This window comes from Mchenga conophoros, linkage group LG12 (assembly GCF_057382185.1).
Source record: "Mchenga conophoros isolate Kocher_MC1m ecotype Shallow Benthic linkage group LG12, M_conophoros_male_GT1.1, whole genome shotgun sequence".
In the NCBI taxonomy this organism is placed as follows: Eukaryota; Metazoa; Chordata; class Actinopteri; order Cichliformes; family Cichlidae; genus Mchenga; species Mchenga conophoros.
Window position 1 is genome coordinate 13,203,842 of NC_140537.1, and position 17,496 is coordinate 13,221,337.

The following is a 17,496-nucleotide window of genomic DNA, read 5'->3' on the forward strand; positions in this document are numbered from 1 at the left end:
TAGGTAGGAGAAAATCCCGCGTGTGGTTTGTACTGTGCGCAGATGCTGGTGCAAACTTTGAAACATGCTGTCCTGCAGATGCAAAAATGCGTGCCCCTGTGTGTGAGTGTGTGTCTACTCGAGTGCACAGACCACATAAGATGACTCTCATGCTCACTTGGCTGTGTAGCTCGGGTCTTGAGGGGACTAAGGGCCACGGCATTCTGTAGCCCAATCCCACCCCGGCCCCATTCTTCCCTCTTTCTAGGCCTGACACAAATAAAAGGATTAGGAGCCCCCGTTTCCGTCAGGCCCTCCATTCAAAACAAAGCTCCGACCAGCTTAGTGTCACACTTAATGATAAAAGTGCAAATCTCTGTCAGTCACTTTGGGCAGGAATACCGGTATTTGGGGGCTAATCTCATTTGATGAAGATTAAAAGGGTTAAAAAGAAGACAATGAAATGTGTTATGATGCATCTGTGCAAATAAATAAATAAAAATAAATAAATAAATCTACACTGCTGTAATTCAAAGGACCAACATAACATGACGAGGTGCTGAAATGTGTCTTTTACAACGCAGTGTGAATGAGAGGCAGTGGATCTTGCTTAGATTAAAGACAAAAGACAGAAAGGGGCTGAGAGAGAGGAAGCAAGTGCCCATGCACATGCGCCCACACCCTCACAAAAAAAAACAAAAAAACGTGGGGTGTATGTAGACAAACACACTGCTCTGCCCATTCCCATGTAGAGCTAGAATGTGTGACGTGAGTGTGAGAGTAAGCCTTGGGCACACAACAGTCTGAATGCAGCACTTGCCACTATGATGCCAGTCCTCTCTAGTGTATCTGTGAAAAGCCTACGTGTTGGAAAAACATTCCAGAGTGGGATCACATATACACAGTTGGGGCCAGCGGCAATATCACGAGCCAGCAGCAGAGGCCATGTCTCAATTTCTCATGCCCGTTCGACCTGCCAGCCTGAAGGAACAAGTGTGGCCTATTTCCAGGCTATAAAACCAGACAAAAGATGAAAAGATCTGAAATGTAATCAGAAGTGTTGCTAATAATTAGGAACTGTCACCCTCTCAGTGGCACGTGGAAAACGATGCGTCCTTTAAAAATAAGTCATTATAGTAGCTGCAAAAATCCGGCTACTGAAAATGCTTGCTGTCCTGATTTAAACATGTAATCTGGGAAATCAAAATTGAAAACATTTGCTGAGCGTGTGTATTTTTTCGGCTGGCTACTTTAAGGAGGCCATTACAGTATTTCACTGATTTAGCCAAAATCTAATTTGTAAATTGCATTTAATGGTTTGTGGTTGTCGTACTTTTTGTTATGAAGAGTTGTCACGCTGTGAAAATAAACCTGAAGGCCCGAGGACTTGGAACCGGTAATGAAAATCCCTGCATCGCCGAGTCGAGGGCTTTCTCTCGACCGTCGCTGATTAGCATTCCCGACTGACTGACATGTCCCACTGGCTGCCTAACTGCTGGCTTTAGGAGATGAGGTTAAATTGTGGCTACCAACAAATTGCACGCCTGAGTTCCTCTGCACCCCTCTGCTATCATCCAGTGTAATGTGAGCACACCAGGCAGATCCCTCTGCAGATCCTTCTCCTCCCCTGCACAACAGCCCCCCCACACAAAGCCACAGAGACCTCTTTCCACATCCCTTGCCACCAGTCTGGCCTCTAAAGTGGTGATGGGCATTACCGTGGCTGAGCCTCTGTGGCTTCCCATAGCGTCCTGCAAAGTGCTTTGTGCTCCAACTGTTGCTACACACACACACACACATACACACACACTACTCATCCCCTGCACCCAGGGAGGACTAAAACACTGGGGGGAAATGCCTTTAGAAACAGGAAGATCAATGACATCACTCGATTTGATAACAAAATACTTGAACTTGATATTTACTGATAATGTCAGAAAGCCACTGGCAGACAAAGCCAGTGAACTCTTTATGGATGTAACTTAAAAACGTACAACACCTTTGTTTTTTAACATGTAGAGCTCACGGAAAAATTAAATATCACACTTTATGGGAACTAGAAAGGACAACAAAAGAAGAAGAAAAAACCCACAGATGCTGGTAGTGATGCAAATAAACACACTTTAACAGGTCTTTTTAATGGTCTAAATGTGTTTCGGGGGCGGGGTGGGGTGCACATTTAGTAAACCATGAGATGACAGATGATGCATCCTAGTATGCTGCTGGGACAGGCCGAGCCATGTTGACATAAAACCCAATACTTCCTTGCAGAGGAACGGCCAGCTTCAGCTAGCTCCTTGCCGAGCACTAAAAAATCCCAGCAAGCTGAAGCAATATTATCCAGTTTTGTGTTTCTAACATTAGAATTGTCTCTCCGTAGAGGTCCTCTCTTATTTACCCAAGAGCAGCAGCTAAAGACACATTTTTATCCTTTTTAGGCAGAATTAAGGAATAGAAAGTTAAGGAAGCCTTCCACACACAAAAAACAGTAATACACACTCGCATCTGCCTGCAGAGCTGCCTGTGAAGCACTTTAAAATACACAAGGACAGTCTTTAACTGCAAAACTACCCAGCTGCGCTGGCAGCACAAAAAATTATTTTTATTTCTTTATTTTTTAAATGTTTGCTATCCATATAGTGAGTGTTCACAAGTGCCAGGCCACACGGGAGTGTCCTTGTGAGTGTAAAACACACACACGCACACAAAATGGGTGAGCTAACACAGAAACCCAGCCGTCAGCATCTATCCGGCACACACACACACACACACACACTGCTGCCGCTGCTGCGTCCCAAGCACGGCTAATTAAAAAACAACAATTTCACAGGAGGGCGCTCCAAACTGTTCTAAAAAGCACCTCTCAGCACACCGGGGGATCGTCCTGGAATACATGGGAGGTAAGACCAGTTTTGGGAGCTCTTCTTTTATGGCTTCATCACCGCTGTGTTTTTCTACTGCTCATACTACCGTGACCTGAATTAAATTTAGCCTCCAGCACGTGAGGTAAAAGATTAAAAAAAAAGAAATATGCAGGCTGATGTATTTGGATGGCTTACAAATGGAACATTTTAAAATAACATGTTGCTAGACAATAAAAGTTTATAGAGCATGAGGAAAAAAAAATCCACTATGAAATGAGAGCTTTTTATGCATCAGCGGCACCCAAAAGTAGGCGGCGTGGTGTATAATATAGTTAGTTAATGTTATGTTTTGTAGATGGAGCCTATAGCAGTTTCTAACAAGACAGTCCATTACAGGGGTGTTGTCCAACACTTGGGTTCAAATGATAAGCCTTATTACACGGCTGCTTTCAAAGCATCTGCTCGGCTAGAAGAAAAGCCCCCCCCCCCCTTGGGGAAAAGATCTCTCTCTTTCTAATGATGTATAATTGACCTCCGAACACCAGGGCACAACAAACTCGGTCGGATTGGCCCGATTCCACACTACCTTTCACATACCGCGTGTCTCGTTTGAGCTTGTTGCTCCTCCACGACTACACCTCTCGTCCAACTGACAGCTCTTTGCCCTCAAAATATTCTTACCGTAAATACATTACATTTGATTTTTCATTTTACCTCACATGGCGACAGCCTCTTTAGGACTCTTAATACCATCAAAAATATTCCTCATTCAAAAGAAATAACAAAACAGATAATGGCGAGCACAGGTCAGTTACACACACTCGTGCATACACTCTCAAAGCCAACATATGGGAAAAAGACTAATAAAATCCAATCTTGTTACTATATAATTGCACTATATGGAGCAGGTTGTGTTGAACTGGGTTGGTGGGAGTTTTAATAATACAGTACACAATTGTTTTCCCCTGTCTGCACTTAAACCTGTTCCAAAGGTGTGAAAAAAGACTGCTTGCCAATTCCTTGATTTATTATAGCTAGTGAGAGCTGATTACGGGGCATGAATCAGTTGCTGTAGGAATGTTATTAGGCACGTAGACCTCTGTATGGCTAGGAGCTCTCTTCGCAGCCCAAAGCAGTTTGTGGGCTGAGAAATGCATCTTAAATGGATGTCATAAAAGTCAAAAAGGTGCCAATTACATCTTTAAGTATCCCATCAATGCAAATGGAATAAACAACGTTAAAAAAAAGAAAAAGAAAAAAAAGGCAGGGACTATACTTGTGTCGGTGTCGGTGTCAAAGACCAAAACCAAACCTGGGAGGAGTTAAAACAAACAAACAAACAAACAAAAAAGGAGGTGGGAGAAGAATAAAAGACGTGATGAATAATAGTGTGTGAGAGCAGGACGGCACCCAGCAGGTTGTTGCGTTTGGCTGCAGTGATCAGCTTTGCCACACAAGCTCACCAGGCAGAGAGGGAAAAAGAGGGAAATGGTCAGCTATATTCCAAATATGGTTCCTCAAGAGCATATCAGAAACTAAACGACACTATCAGGCAGGCAGACAGAGCCTGCCAGTCTTGGCACGTCTGTCTTTATCTCTTCTTTTTACACACACCGAATTCATTTCAGAAATTCTCCAAATGGACAACGCTGAAGCAGGCATGAGAAAGAGATCCCTTCTCCCTCTCTCTCTCCCTCTCGCTCCCTGCCGGACTGTCTCAACTTCCAGGCACCTCTGAGCCGTGACGCCGTGACTCTGGTATCCCCTAGTTACTGCTATGAATTTTCCATTGTTATCAGCCGACTACACTCCTGTCACAGAGCTGGATGAATGGCACGCATGGCAATAGATGTAACTCTTTGTTGCTTGCACGGTATCTAACAGAGAGCCATAATGTCCCGGTAATCGAAGTAGAATTGTTAAAAAGGCCGGACACAAAAAGCTGAAAATTTAGTGACAAGCATGAAAAGCGCTCATGCAATGAGAAACACAGGCCACCCCAGGGTCCTCATAGGCCAAACAGCAACCCTCACTATTGTAATACTTGTGTTATTTAAGCTCACTATTTGCTTCCCTATATCTGCCATCTCTGCTGGTTTGTTATAATTTACTGATTCCATTCACTAATTTATTCTGCTTCACAGTGAATGCTCGTCCTGCTTTAAGTGTTTGCATGGGAAAAATTTAACACCTGCAATTTAACTTACATTTTTTAAAATGATTTCTGTCTTATGCCTGAATTAAAACATAAAGCTATTGTAGCTTTTAATTAAAAAAAACAATGGGACAATTCCTTGTAGTTTTAAGACTGTACTAGTCTAATTGCACAAAAAATAAATACAATTCTCCTTTGTTTTAAAATATATATATATGAGCATTAGCTGTAATAATAATTATGGTGTTTTATTTTCTCAAGCAAATGTCCAGATGAACAATCTGCACTCAGTCTGCTGATGTAATGCCGCAGTATAGCAATTTAACTTACAGCCATTTTTTTTATTGTAATCATTATTATTATTATTATTATCATTATTGTTTAGATATTTGGAAAAGCTGAAAATTTAATGACTACACCAGATTTATACATACATTTATATATAATTTTATCTATGCACTTCGAATCGCGCTTTTGCACATGGCCGAACTTTTAATTATAACCTCAGCTTTGCAGGTTGGTGTAATTCTGTGCAATATTTTGCGCATATTGCTTTTCAATAAACTGTTAAATGCCTGCCACGCATTTCTAATAAACCAAATACGAATAAGAAGAGTTGGAATAACTTAAAACGGTAATAATGATATTATTATTATATTATTATTTTAACTAGTAAAATCTGATTACATCAATGAAAAAAAAGTGATTTAAAGAATGAAGGAGCTGATCGGAAAATAAATCGTAAGAGCGCCGTAGTCTCAGACTACGTTTTCCATATTTGAAAAACTCTGATGCGGCTGCTGGTAAAGTGAAAATGTATGACAATAAGCGGAAAAAATAAAAATCAAGACTGCACCACGCCTGCATATTCTCGGGCCTGAGTGGGATCGCATCTTTTTGCTATAAATGCATCCGCTGCGAAGAGACAAACGTGGAAATATCGTGGGCCAGTGTGACAATAATAAAGCCAAGTACACGACAATAATATATGACCGCTAATGCGAGCAGCCCGAGTGCGAGTCTGAGCACTCTTATAATATTAAATATATATATTTTTTTTTCTTAACAACGAAAAGACATTTGGTTTAATTCCGTTTTCTCTTTTTTAAATATGCATTTTACATGAAGTAAATATAAACCAACGGAGGAAGAAGCGATGGCAACAGGTTAGTTTAAGTCTCCTTATTTCCACGGTTACATCTTTTTAAAAATTCAAATAGCATTTCATACTACAGCTGAATGACGTTTCAGGTGCACTTTTGCGCACAGGAGGCCTCTGGGTCAGGTCAACAGAAACCACCCAATGTACCCATTTTTGAAAAAAATGATTTTAAAAAAATCACTGAATCACCAAAACAATGCGAATAAATGCACACAAAGAGAGAGAGGGAGAGGGAGAAAGTGAGACAGAGAGGGAGGGAAAGCGAAAAGTCCTTCCCGGAAACTGTGCTTACTGTTGGTAGTCGTGTTTGCAGTAAAGTTTCCTTTCTCTGAAGTAACAGCTGTTGGTGAGGGGCTGTTGACACACGGTGCACTGCAAACACTCTTCATGCCACGAGGAATCGTTGACTCTCATCAAGAAGCGGTCGGAGATGGGACGCTGGCATCCTTCACACACGGATCTGTGATGACATTCAGTCCCTGGGAAAAGGCACAAGAGTTTCCCGTCAGAAAGAAAGGAAATAGGCCTGAATCAAGGACTGCAATAAGTGATAACTGATAAAAGCCCCCAAATCACTTCAGATTTTGCCAGTCTGTTTGAAGAAATCCGCTGAGGTTTAAGATATTATTATAAAGGAAACAGGGTTGTAATTGGTTTTATTTACTCTTCATATAAGGCCCGAATTACGCCATCATCCAGACTGCAACAATAATAGTAATATATAGAGAGAGACATTTTTTAAAGGGGCTATTTCTCTTTATCTGGATCTGTTATTATATCCATTTGCACACATGAGTGCGACCTTTCGTCGATTTTGCATACTTTTGAACTGATATCAGGAAATAAACAGCAGTGTGGGCGCATGCAGAGAAAAGAAAATGAAATATTATAATGACATCCAAACACAAGCGAGCGTTTGATCGCGCAGATCACAGTAATTTACACAACAGAAAAAGAAGACTCACCGAGCATAACTCCGAGTGTGGCTTGTCCCGATCGCAGGGGGTGATCTTCTATTTTAATGCCGTCTAGCATGATGCACGTCTCGGACTGTTCACCCGCGGAGAGGCGCTCCAGTGACACCAGACCTGTTGCAATATCCATAAGAATACGGTCAGACGTGACACGAAAATCCCGGGCACACAGTGCTGATCGGAGGGGGAAAAATGCTGTGTAGGAAGCCGTCTGAGATCCGTGTGGGATACAGCCTGCAGCTCGGAGGAGGAAAGGGGAAAATAAACTAAACTGTGAGGAGGAAAAACTCGACTTTGTGCTCGCAATGGCTAAAAGGTAAAGGCAGTTAAAAGCTGGCTATGTAAATCCCTGATGTGTCAGAGAAGCGTGCAGGAAGACAAAGCTAATAAGAAACTGTGGAAACTCTGAACAGTCACCTGTTATGATAAGAGGACCGAGGAAGCTTTATCTTCTCGCCCCTAAGCCGACGGGAGAAGTCTGGAAAAATGTCTTCACGGGATTACAGTCTCGCCAAGGAAAAAAGCGCAGAAGTAAAAGTTGAGAACAAATCCAAAGATAGTATAGTATGTGTGTGTGTGTGTGTGTGTGTGCGTGTGTGTATGAGTGTGTGTGTGTAGGATGTCCCGGCAGTAACTCTTTGGAAGTAACAGAGACGGTTGGTTGGTTGTGCCCCTGTCGCTGCAAAAGTCTGAGATCGAGATTGAAGCGAGTAGATCCTCCCACTCCTGCATGCATGGCTACACTTTTTTTTTCAGCCCTCCATTCACTGCTATTGGGATGCTATTGGAGCAGAGTACAGTGAGCTCCACACAGTCCAATAACAACACACAGACAGGCAACCTAAAGCAGACAGCCCAAAGTGATATTTTACTGAGGCCTGACCTGCCATCATAGCAATAATAACAACAACAACAACAATAATAATACAGATAATAACACAATTGAAGTATTATTACATTGTGTGGTGGATTAAATAATGCGCCTTTTTGATGCCATAAAATGCCCTCCGTGGACTCAGTGGACATTTGTTATATACTGTGAAAAAAAATGCATATGAATTTAGGCAGTGTGTGTATGTGTGTGCTTGTGTTTCCACGCTCTTTTGTGTATTGTCTCCAGTGGAAGCTGCTGTTGCCTTTCAGCTGATGCACCTGGCGATCAGTGGCGATAACAGCGGGCTGTCCGGCACGGAGGTCGCCTCTGCCAACCACAGCTATTCATCTTAAGGAAGGTCAGAGAGGAAAAATAATAAATAAATAAATAATAACTGACACGATCTTCCTGACAATAAATACAACCTTCTTATTTAAGAACTGATCTTTATTTTACTTTTATTATTATTAATATTATTATTTAATGTGAGGATCCCACAGCAAAACAAAACAAACCCCCATATTACAAATACTTGAAATTATCAGTTAAAAAAAAATCCACGTGCTTTTTAAGGTACATTAATAAAAACCCATGAATTCAGATTTCACAAATAGAAAAAAAATCAGACATTATCAGAAAAAAAATCCAAGGTGCGATCAAGATGTTTAAAAATCTGCGGAGGGGTACCCTAATGCACTGAGGCCTGCCTGAAATTACAGGGCTGCTAATGAGATCGTCCACTGTGTCCCGTGACACGCTGCGTGGCACAATGTAATATACTTCTATAGCTACACACCCCGGGTAGGCAAAAAAAAGAGTGGACACATGGAGAAGGCCGGGGAACAGTAAATATTATATTATAGTAAATATTATATTTATATTATACTGGGGTGAGCTATAGCTTTTTGTGGACTTTATTTAAAGTGTCATAACGGTTCCACGTAATAATAATAATAACAATATATTTTTAAGTAAACTGTGCAAATAAACAGGTATTTGTTTTTACATAATTTAATGCAATATTTCCTCTCCGGAAAAAAAAATCATATGTCAGTATATCACATCTCCACAGCCAGTGTTTACCTTCAGTCCAAAGGCCTGCTGTGTGTTGTTTCTTACAGCCTTTGTGAAGCATCAAGGCGATGACCTGTAGCCCAGTTTGGTGAAACAGAGAAGAGATTGTTGGCGTTGCCCTCTGCTGTTCAACAAGAGAACAGCTGCCGATCACTAAAACACAGGCGCAGAGAGGAGATTTCACCAACAGTGGCAGTTTTAGATGGATTTAACCATCGCAGAAATGTTTACAGCACACCGAAATCTAATATAAATATTTAAATTCGTTGCATTTCTCATCGGAGGACTCGTGTTCTTGCTAAAATGAGGACATACCTGCCACTCATGAAGTCATCCACCCCCGGTTTGCTTGGTTTCCTTCCAGCGCTTCTATCAACATGGGGTCAATTACCTCCGCCCACTATATTGGATTATCTTACCACTAAGCAGCATTAGGAGCGGAGGACTACCAATACAATATAATCAATACATTTAAAGAAAAGGAAAGGAAGAAAAGCATGTGATACCTCTCCTCCCTCCATTCATTTAGCAGTTATCGGCCAGGTCACTCGCGTGAATGAGGACATCAAACATTCATTCAATAAATCAATCCGCCGACTTTCAGCCTGCGGTGTTTTAATGAGGCACTACATGACAAGCCCTCCCTCGCCTTCCAGGGCGGAAAAAAACGTTGCAGCAGGTGTGCAGAACAGAAAGCAATGGTCCCTAAAGTTAGGCAATTTACTTTAAGCTAAGCAGAACTGTTACGTCCATCGGAAAGGTAAGAGATCATTATAATGCGCCCTCAGAGAGGCTAACGTTCCTGCAGGAGTTCGCTGTAATTCTGGTTTCAGGCTTCACTTAATAATTCTGAAAGTAAAAACATTAAAATAAATAAATAATAATTTTAATAATAATTTTCATTTCAATTGGGGAAGTAGCAAAAACGTGATTCCACACTGGAATTATCGCGGAAGGAAAGTTTTTTTTCTTCTTTGAAGCAAAATAAAACTGCGGTTTTTGCGCAAACTTTTGCCTTCTTTAAAGTCAAACTTTTCAATTTCATTAAGGCAGAATTTAAAAAATATATATAAGGAAAGTGCATAAGGAAGAAAGGAAATAAATACAGCCCACTCGCAGGAGTAAAATTAATGTATCATAATTAATCAGTGTAGGCCGATTAAAAAAAAGAGAAGAGAAAGCCTACTGCAGGAAAGGGAACGAAATAATTACGATAATTTCATTAAATTAAAACACCGTTTTAAATTTAATAAAACTGAAATATGGGCACAAAAAATACGGACAATCGTTCTGCTTTAATTACATTTACACTGCGGTGTGTTTTTGGGAGGCGCTCACAATTCATTCAGTTTCCAGCTCAGAGGATAACTCCAGCAGTGCCCGGCCTGCTCTGCTTAAACCCGGAGGCTACAATCAATGCAGCGACGCAAAGTCTCACCTTTAAAACGTAAAACTATAATCCATATCACCCCGCATGTGTGGGCCGGTAATACTGCGCTGCACCTCATCTAATCCCCCCTTTTCTTTACCATTATAGGCTCATTTATACTAAAACGCTCATATTATTAATTATTCCTAAAACAAAGCTCGCCGATAAGATTTTTTTTTCTTTAGAAAAATAAATAAAACACCTCAGCGAAATTGGGACGAGCATTTCACATCCTCAGAGGTAGCAAACCAAAGCCATAATGGCTCCCTAAATTGCAGGGCTTGAAGACTTTGATAGTTAACTCACTTTGATCTTTTAATGAGTCTAAGCTCTCCACGATGCCCCCTTTTTTTTAAACTCGAATGAAAAAAAAAACGCTCACACACACACTTCCTTTATTTTTTTGTTGTTGCTGCCGATCTGCACTTCAACACCTACAAAACCTTCACATTGAGCAGCAGCGGGCAGTTTCTGAGCCTAGAGAGATTCAGCGAACTTGGGGAAGAAATGTGTCATATTCTTCTTTTGTCTTTTTGGCCATTACTGTGGCTGTGACAGAGTTTCAGAGGGAGATCACTTAAAAAAAATGTTGTTTTTTCTCCCCATCAAGTCAACGGACAGGCTGAGCCTCGTGGATCAACAGGGAGGATTATTATAAAGGTTTGAGCGTCAATTTCCGATCAATCAGCGGTAAATTAATTTGGGATACTGAATGTTTTCTGCACTTCTTCGTTGGTTTCACGGGCTAAAAAAATTCATGCAGCTATAATGTGATTTCAGACAGTGAACAGTCAGTGAACCACTGCAACAACAAACAGTGAGACAGCCCAGGGCCCCATCGGCCTGTGAGAGCCGGGATATAGGACTACTAAATTTACCTCGCTTTTAAATATTTATTTAGTTATTTATTTGTATTTTACATGCCATTATTTTAAATACTATTCTTCAAATCGTTGGTGTAGTTACATAAATGTTACCATGCAGGATAACAAAGGAGTCATTTGAACTGTCTTTCTACCCACTCTGTCACATTTTCCCGCTTTTTACTCCACATTGAACCACACGGCCTTTCTTATTTTATTGAGGCAGCCCCGCCATCACCACCACCCCCAAAAAATGATAGCCCAGTGCAGGATAATCCCAGCTCCCCGAGGATTAAGCCAAAGTATAATACAGCACTGTCAACTCATGGCTAGATTTGTTTATGTTATGATTTATTGAATTCTGCTTTTTTTCTCTTCCTCCTCCACTGACAAATTTATTGAGTTCCTGACAAATGGCCTGACAGGCCCGCGTGGCAGCAAGCTGACATACAACTTTTTTTTCTTTCTTTCTTAAAAAAACCCCCCAAAAAAACAAAAAACTACGGTAGAAATCTGTTTACCTGCGTTTAGGCTACATTTGCTATGACGCAGTGAGCAAATTAAAGCTGTAATCGAATTAAGCTAATATGTAAAAAATATAGTCCCACTTTCTAGCCACACGCGTATACCTGTAGCACTTCTAATGATGTACTGGATGTAATTTTTATGAACAGTAATTCAAAGTTGAGATTATTACTATCTGTATTTGTCTACATTTCCTAAAATAGGAAGCAAATCTTGTGAAAAGTACGCTGCTAGCCAAAAAGCGTCGTTTAAGAACGTTTTAATAAGTCACCGTCATTTTTAAGGCGCACTTACACGCAGCGCTGTCGGTTTTCGTGACGGACCGGCTCATCTGATGACAGTGATCCACGATCGAGTCAGATTTATGCACCTGGTCTCCTGACTCAGTCCGGACACATATTAATTCACAGCTATAAGGCGACGCTGGAGAGAGAGCCACAATACACACTATCCCAATGACAACAGCACCCCTTGCTGGACAAAACTAACAAGTACAACAGTGGCTGCTCATCCACGGCAACGTTTTATCGTCTCTTAAAGGTACATTAACACGAGAACGCAAAAGAACAGGTTAATACACATTATTTATTTATGTACTGTAAATACACTACAGTAATAAAAGATAATGTGATGTAATGTTTTCTGTAAAACCAAGTGAGCACAGCGTTTTAATTTTGCTTTAACTAATTTTGTTATTACTGTGTCTGGCTTTCAGTGAAGTATATACATATAGTTTTTATTTATTTATTTATTTATTTATTTATTTAACTTTATGTTTGTCCTACAAGAACTCTCACCCGTATACTCTATTCTATTTATGCATTTATTTACTTATTATGGGCGTCCAAAATGTTTAAAAAGTCCTTGCTTTAATTCTTACAAAGAAATTTAAATGTATAGTTCAATGTCCGTACTTCTAATAATAAAATTACAATGTCTTATATTATTATTTCTGCATTTCTTTTGTTTCTATCAATTATATATATATATATATATATATATATATATATATATATATATATATATATATATATATATGTGTGTGTGTGTGTGTATATATATATATATATATATATATATATATATATATATATATATATATATATATATATATATATATATATATATATATTATATAACATCATCATTTTAAAAACAAATCTAAAATATATTATTCAGTTCAGTCTGAATAAAAAACATGTAACTTATAACTATAACTATATAACTATAACAGCAAAGAAAGCCAGCTGTTTTTTTGTTTGTTTTAACAATAAATATAATTTTTTAAACTATTTTACTACTTATATATTATAAATAAGTACTGAAAGCATGTTTCTTATTGTATTATTACCATATTATTGTATTATTTGTGTTTTATGCATTACTTTTCAAATTTTGCCTCATCCTACATATTGTTTTGATAGAGTTTTTGTTTGTATTATTCAATCACAGTTCACGAGACACAACAAAAAGCATGCACACCTTCTGTGTACTTTTGCAGAAGTCAAGGACCTCTCACTTGCGAGTTAATGTCGCACCGAGCATTTAATTACCAAAGCAAAAATGGCAATCTTCTCTAAAGATTAAGAGTATAATAGGAGCATATAACTATATGTAATTAATTCATGAATTTACATAAAGTTATTGAATTATTTCCATTAAAATTTCTGTGATCATCTTTTTCTTTTCTAAATATAATTAATATATATTTTTTTTAAACTTATTGTAATTTGGCTGCATTGATGCCAAAGTAAAGAAGAAAATAAACGTTTCCTTTCAACATCAATATAATTACTATCACTTGCACATCATAGATTCATAGTTTTTCTTCTTTTCTTTTACAAAAATGCAAATTGAATAAGGCCTCTTCTGCACTGGGTTATGCAAAATAATAAAAAACAAATATCAAAATGTTTCATGAAAGCCTAATGATTACTTTTCATTTTCGAACGGATTACCTCCAAAACATTTTAAAAGGCTGGTCAAAGTTGGACCACAGATGGCAACAGATGAACATTATGAAGCCCAGCAATAACAACATCTTTCTATTCTGTGATGTGGGGATCTCCCTCTTCCCTTTCTGTTTAACTTCACACACAGGCGATGGCCAAAAAGTCTTCATGTGAGCCTAAGCTGTTGAGACACATGAGGAACAACTTACTGCATGGCAATTTCAAACTAAATTAAACCATGGTCTCCAAATGTCTCCATCTGACGCACACACACACACACACACATGTATTTGTGACTTTCTCTGTTGATGAGTTCCTAAAGAATCTTAAGCCTTCGTCCAACGAGGGCCATTAAATTTCCCATGCAGAGGTGCAGAGTGTGTGCAGTACCAGAACAAAACAATGAGAACACTTTAAAAAAACACTTTAAAAGTTTGGCTTTAAAACATAAGCAACAGATGTTATATTGTCGTGGTGGAGCAGGATGCATGGTATTTGTTGTCACGTGGTTGTTTTCATCTTTATTGCAGAAGCGTCTCAGCCCAAGCAAGAACTGCAGCTCCTTTCATCGTGTTATTCAGTGGAATTGTCTTCGTAAAAATGTTTGGGCATGACTTTAGAATGTGTGCCATTAACAGCAACCATAGCACTTCATGTGGAATATTAAAAAAGTCTGTGTCTGTTAAATAAACTGCAGACTTTGTGGCTAAACTAGGCTAAGATACTGTCTCATGATATAGACCTACATATGAATGGCTCCTTTTTAAATGGCAACAGTTTGAGAACTCCATCCATGTTTTGCTGCATGAGCAACAATAGATACAAAGAAATGATACCTAAAATGTGAAAAACAGCAATGGCAACAAAATATGCAGAAAATCTTCCAGGCGAGGCCAGCAGCCATAAAAAACTCCCTACAATCACACATCTGTATATGTGTGATTATTTCCCTGTCACAATCAAACATGGTGGATGTGTTCGCTGTGCGCGCGTGTGTGCACGTGCACATGTATGATTGCGGGTGTGTCATTAATAGGCTGCACTTCAGAGAAAAAGGTAGAAATCCGCCAGATGTTTTGCAGCTGGGTGGATCTGGTAGTGAAGATCTAGACAGCATCTGTCACGGGCGAACATTTCTAATCTGTCTTGAACATTAGGCAGAGAGCACTAAAAACCCATCACTGCCTGCTTGTGCGGCTCAGTTCACAACGTGTTCACCAGAGACTCTGAAGAGAAAGTTGAAACTAGATGAGAGCCAAACATATATTTATCAAGGCGAGTGGTAAAGGAGAAATTTTAACTACTACTTTTCCTGTATGGGTTATTATAAACTCCTGTGTGTGTGTGTGTGTGTGTGTGTGTGTGTGTGTGTGTGTGTGTGTGTATTTGGCTGAAAAATTTTCAAAAAGCAAAACAGAGGCAAAATGAAGTTATTAGGGCAGAGTGCCTGAGGCTAAAGACCGGGGCTTTGAACTAGAGATCCAGCAGAGCTTAGTGAGGTCAAGATCTGTCAAACAGCAAGCACAACTAATTTCACCGTGCTCTTCTGGAAAGAGGATTTGGTCCAATAACCCCAGTTGTGCATTGTAAAAGCCATATATAAGCTTTTTCTTTTTAATATTTAAGTACAGTGCACTTTGCCATTTGCAGTTTAACTTCATCCAGCCAATAAGGCTAAGACCTGTTACAGATAGATGCAGCCCTTTGTATTTTCGCTGAACTTTCTAGAAACACAACACGGATGCTTTTAGCTGACATACTTGGTGTTTGGAACTGTGGGAATCACTCCAAGCTGACCTTGATGCTCTCTAGATATTTCCATTCCTGGGTTCATGTGCCTAGTTACCAGTTGGTCAACCTCGTGCCCTGTGAACTGACCCTGTCCTCCCTGCGAGGTTTGAAAGGAAAAGAAACCCAATCCTCCAGGGAGCGCTCCGACTAACAAGAAAACTGCTGGCCCGAATCTCTCAGAAGTGCTGTGTTTTCCCACTGGACCACTTTCAGCTTAATAAACATCTTAACTAGCCAGAGGTCCCGCGGGAGCTGCTGGGAAATCCTCTGGGCAGCCACAGAGCTCAGGAGCTGGCCTTTTATTGCATCCAGGTGGCTGTTAAAAAATGCTGGCTGGCCATAAATGTCCAATAAAATGCAAGTGGCACCTTCGAGGGTGGACAGGGTCAGTGCACCTGTCTGTGGATGAAAACTCCATCCACTTTGCCTTGTCCAATCAGTTAGATGTCGCATGTTGTGCCATCACAGCACCGGTGGTTTACTGAGTGAGAGTACTGGGCCCGCAGGGTAGAGGGGTGGGGGGGACGCAGGCCCAGAGGTTTAACATTCCTTGTCGGAAAGGCAAACAGACGACCACAAAGAGATGCAAGCAACTGCAAGACGACTCAAAAGTGCTGCAAAGAGTGACCAAAAAATGCAGCAAACAGATACAAAACCAAGTGCAAAACAGATGCAAAAAGATAGATAATGATCATAATCCCTTGCAATGTCTTCAGTCTCAAAATGACTACAAATGAGACCCAGTCAAAGCCATTCAGGGTGCCTCGCTGTACCGTGTTGGCCACGTGGCAAAAAACAGCACAAGTATGTTAAAATGAAGTGTTTCTTCTGCCACGAAGAATTAAAACCATCATACTGCCACAATAATGCACAACGAACTGGTCAATTAGAGGAAAGCTCATTGAAATAGGGCCAGAGAACCGCCCGTTTATGTCTACTTGACACGAACAGTGGCAGCAGCCTCCCTTCATCTGTCCAGTCTGGTCCTTGTCCAAAGGGAGACTTAATTGTCCCGGGGAGGTTTTGGAAAGCTCTGGACGGTGTATTGAGCCTTTGATCTGACTTGAAAAGAGCTAATTGATTTCTGTGTTACAGGCAGCGTTAGAGGAAAGGGAGGGGGGAGAGAAAAAAAGATGCTTTCTGGTCATTTCACAACATGTGCCGAAATAACTGAGAGAAAAAAAAAGAGAGAGAAAAGAGGCTGGGAGGGGGTGAAGAGAGAGATCACCTCACACCCGACTACACCCCTGCTCAATTACAATAATTTGACTCACATGGGCTGGCCGACCACGGCAGAGGGAGCGGCGAGGAGAGCTGCTCTGGGAGATCACTCACCTTGCCTCTAGCTGAGGTACGGAAAGACAGATTTGATGTGCGGCTTCCCTCTGAGTGCAGCTCGGGGGCTTGTTAAGATGGCGGCACAGAGAAGACCACACGTCTAACCTCTTGCTTTCAGTCTCAGTGGGGCACTCTAAAACCTGATGATGTCACCATGGAACAAAGAAACAAGAGGCTGACAGAGGTAAGCAGTAAAAAAGTACAACCCGAGCATCTTTATTTCTTAGATTACACTTATTCATTAATTTTCCTACATGCTTTTGCTGCCCATGAAGGAAAAGCAGAGGTTTTGGCTTTTGAATAAACTCTGCGCTCCCTGTTTGTTTTTAATCATGGAAGTATGAGGTCAGCAAAGATAATGCTGGAGCTCTGCATCTTCTGGTAATGTGATTCGATGCATCACCTGCTTAAGATAGTCCACTTTGGGTCCATCTTGGTTCTGAGTGTGCTTTGACAGGCCTCCTGCCTTTACTGCTTCACCTCACTCAGTCTCTGGTCACCACAGCTCAGGGGGAA

The 17,496-nt window shown here is 40.4% G+C and overlaps 1 protein-coding gene across 4 annotated transcripts in view; it reads right to left on the reverse strand.

The window, feature by feature from the left end:
* The window catches only part of lmx1bb (LIM homeobox transcription factor 1, beta b), a 51,085-nt gene extending 38,728 nt beyond the window's left edge, over nucleotides 1-12,357 (reverse strand). Inside the window, exons 1-5 of one of the 4 annotated variants that reach the window (XM_085293797.1) lie at nucleotides 12,194-12,357; nucleotides 9,092-9,155; nucleotides 7,552-8,356; nucleotides 7,126-7,248; nucleotides 6,453-6,639 (exon numbers count right to left, since the gene is read on the reverse strand). In XM_085293797.1, the coding sequence (XP_085149923.1) occupies nucleotides 6,453-6,639; nucleotides 7,126-7,195 (257 nt within the window). In that variant the 5' untranslated portion in view covers nucleotides 7,196-7,248; nucleotides 7,552-8,356; nucleotides 9,092-9,155; nucleotides 12,194-12,357. Of the gene's footprint in view, nucleotides 1-6,452; nucleotides 6,640-7,125; nucleotides 7,265-7,551; nucleotides 8,357-9,091; nucleotides 9,236-9,397; nucleotides 9,944-12,193 lie in introns of those variants that run through there. The other 3 variants (XM_085293795.1, XM_085293796.1, XM_085293794.1) reach the window with 3 other exon arrangements.
* Between the last annotated feature and the right edge of the window lie 5,139 nt (nucleotides 12,358-17,496).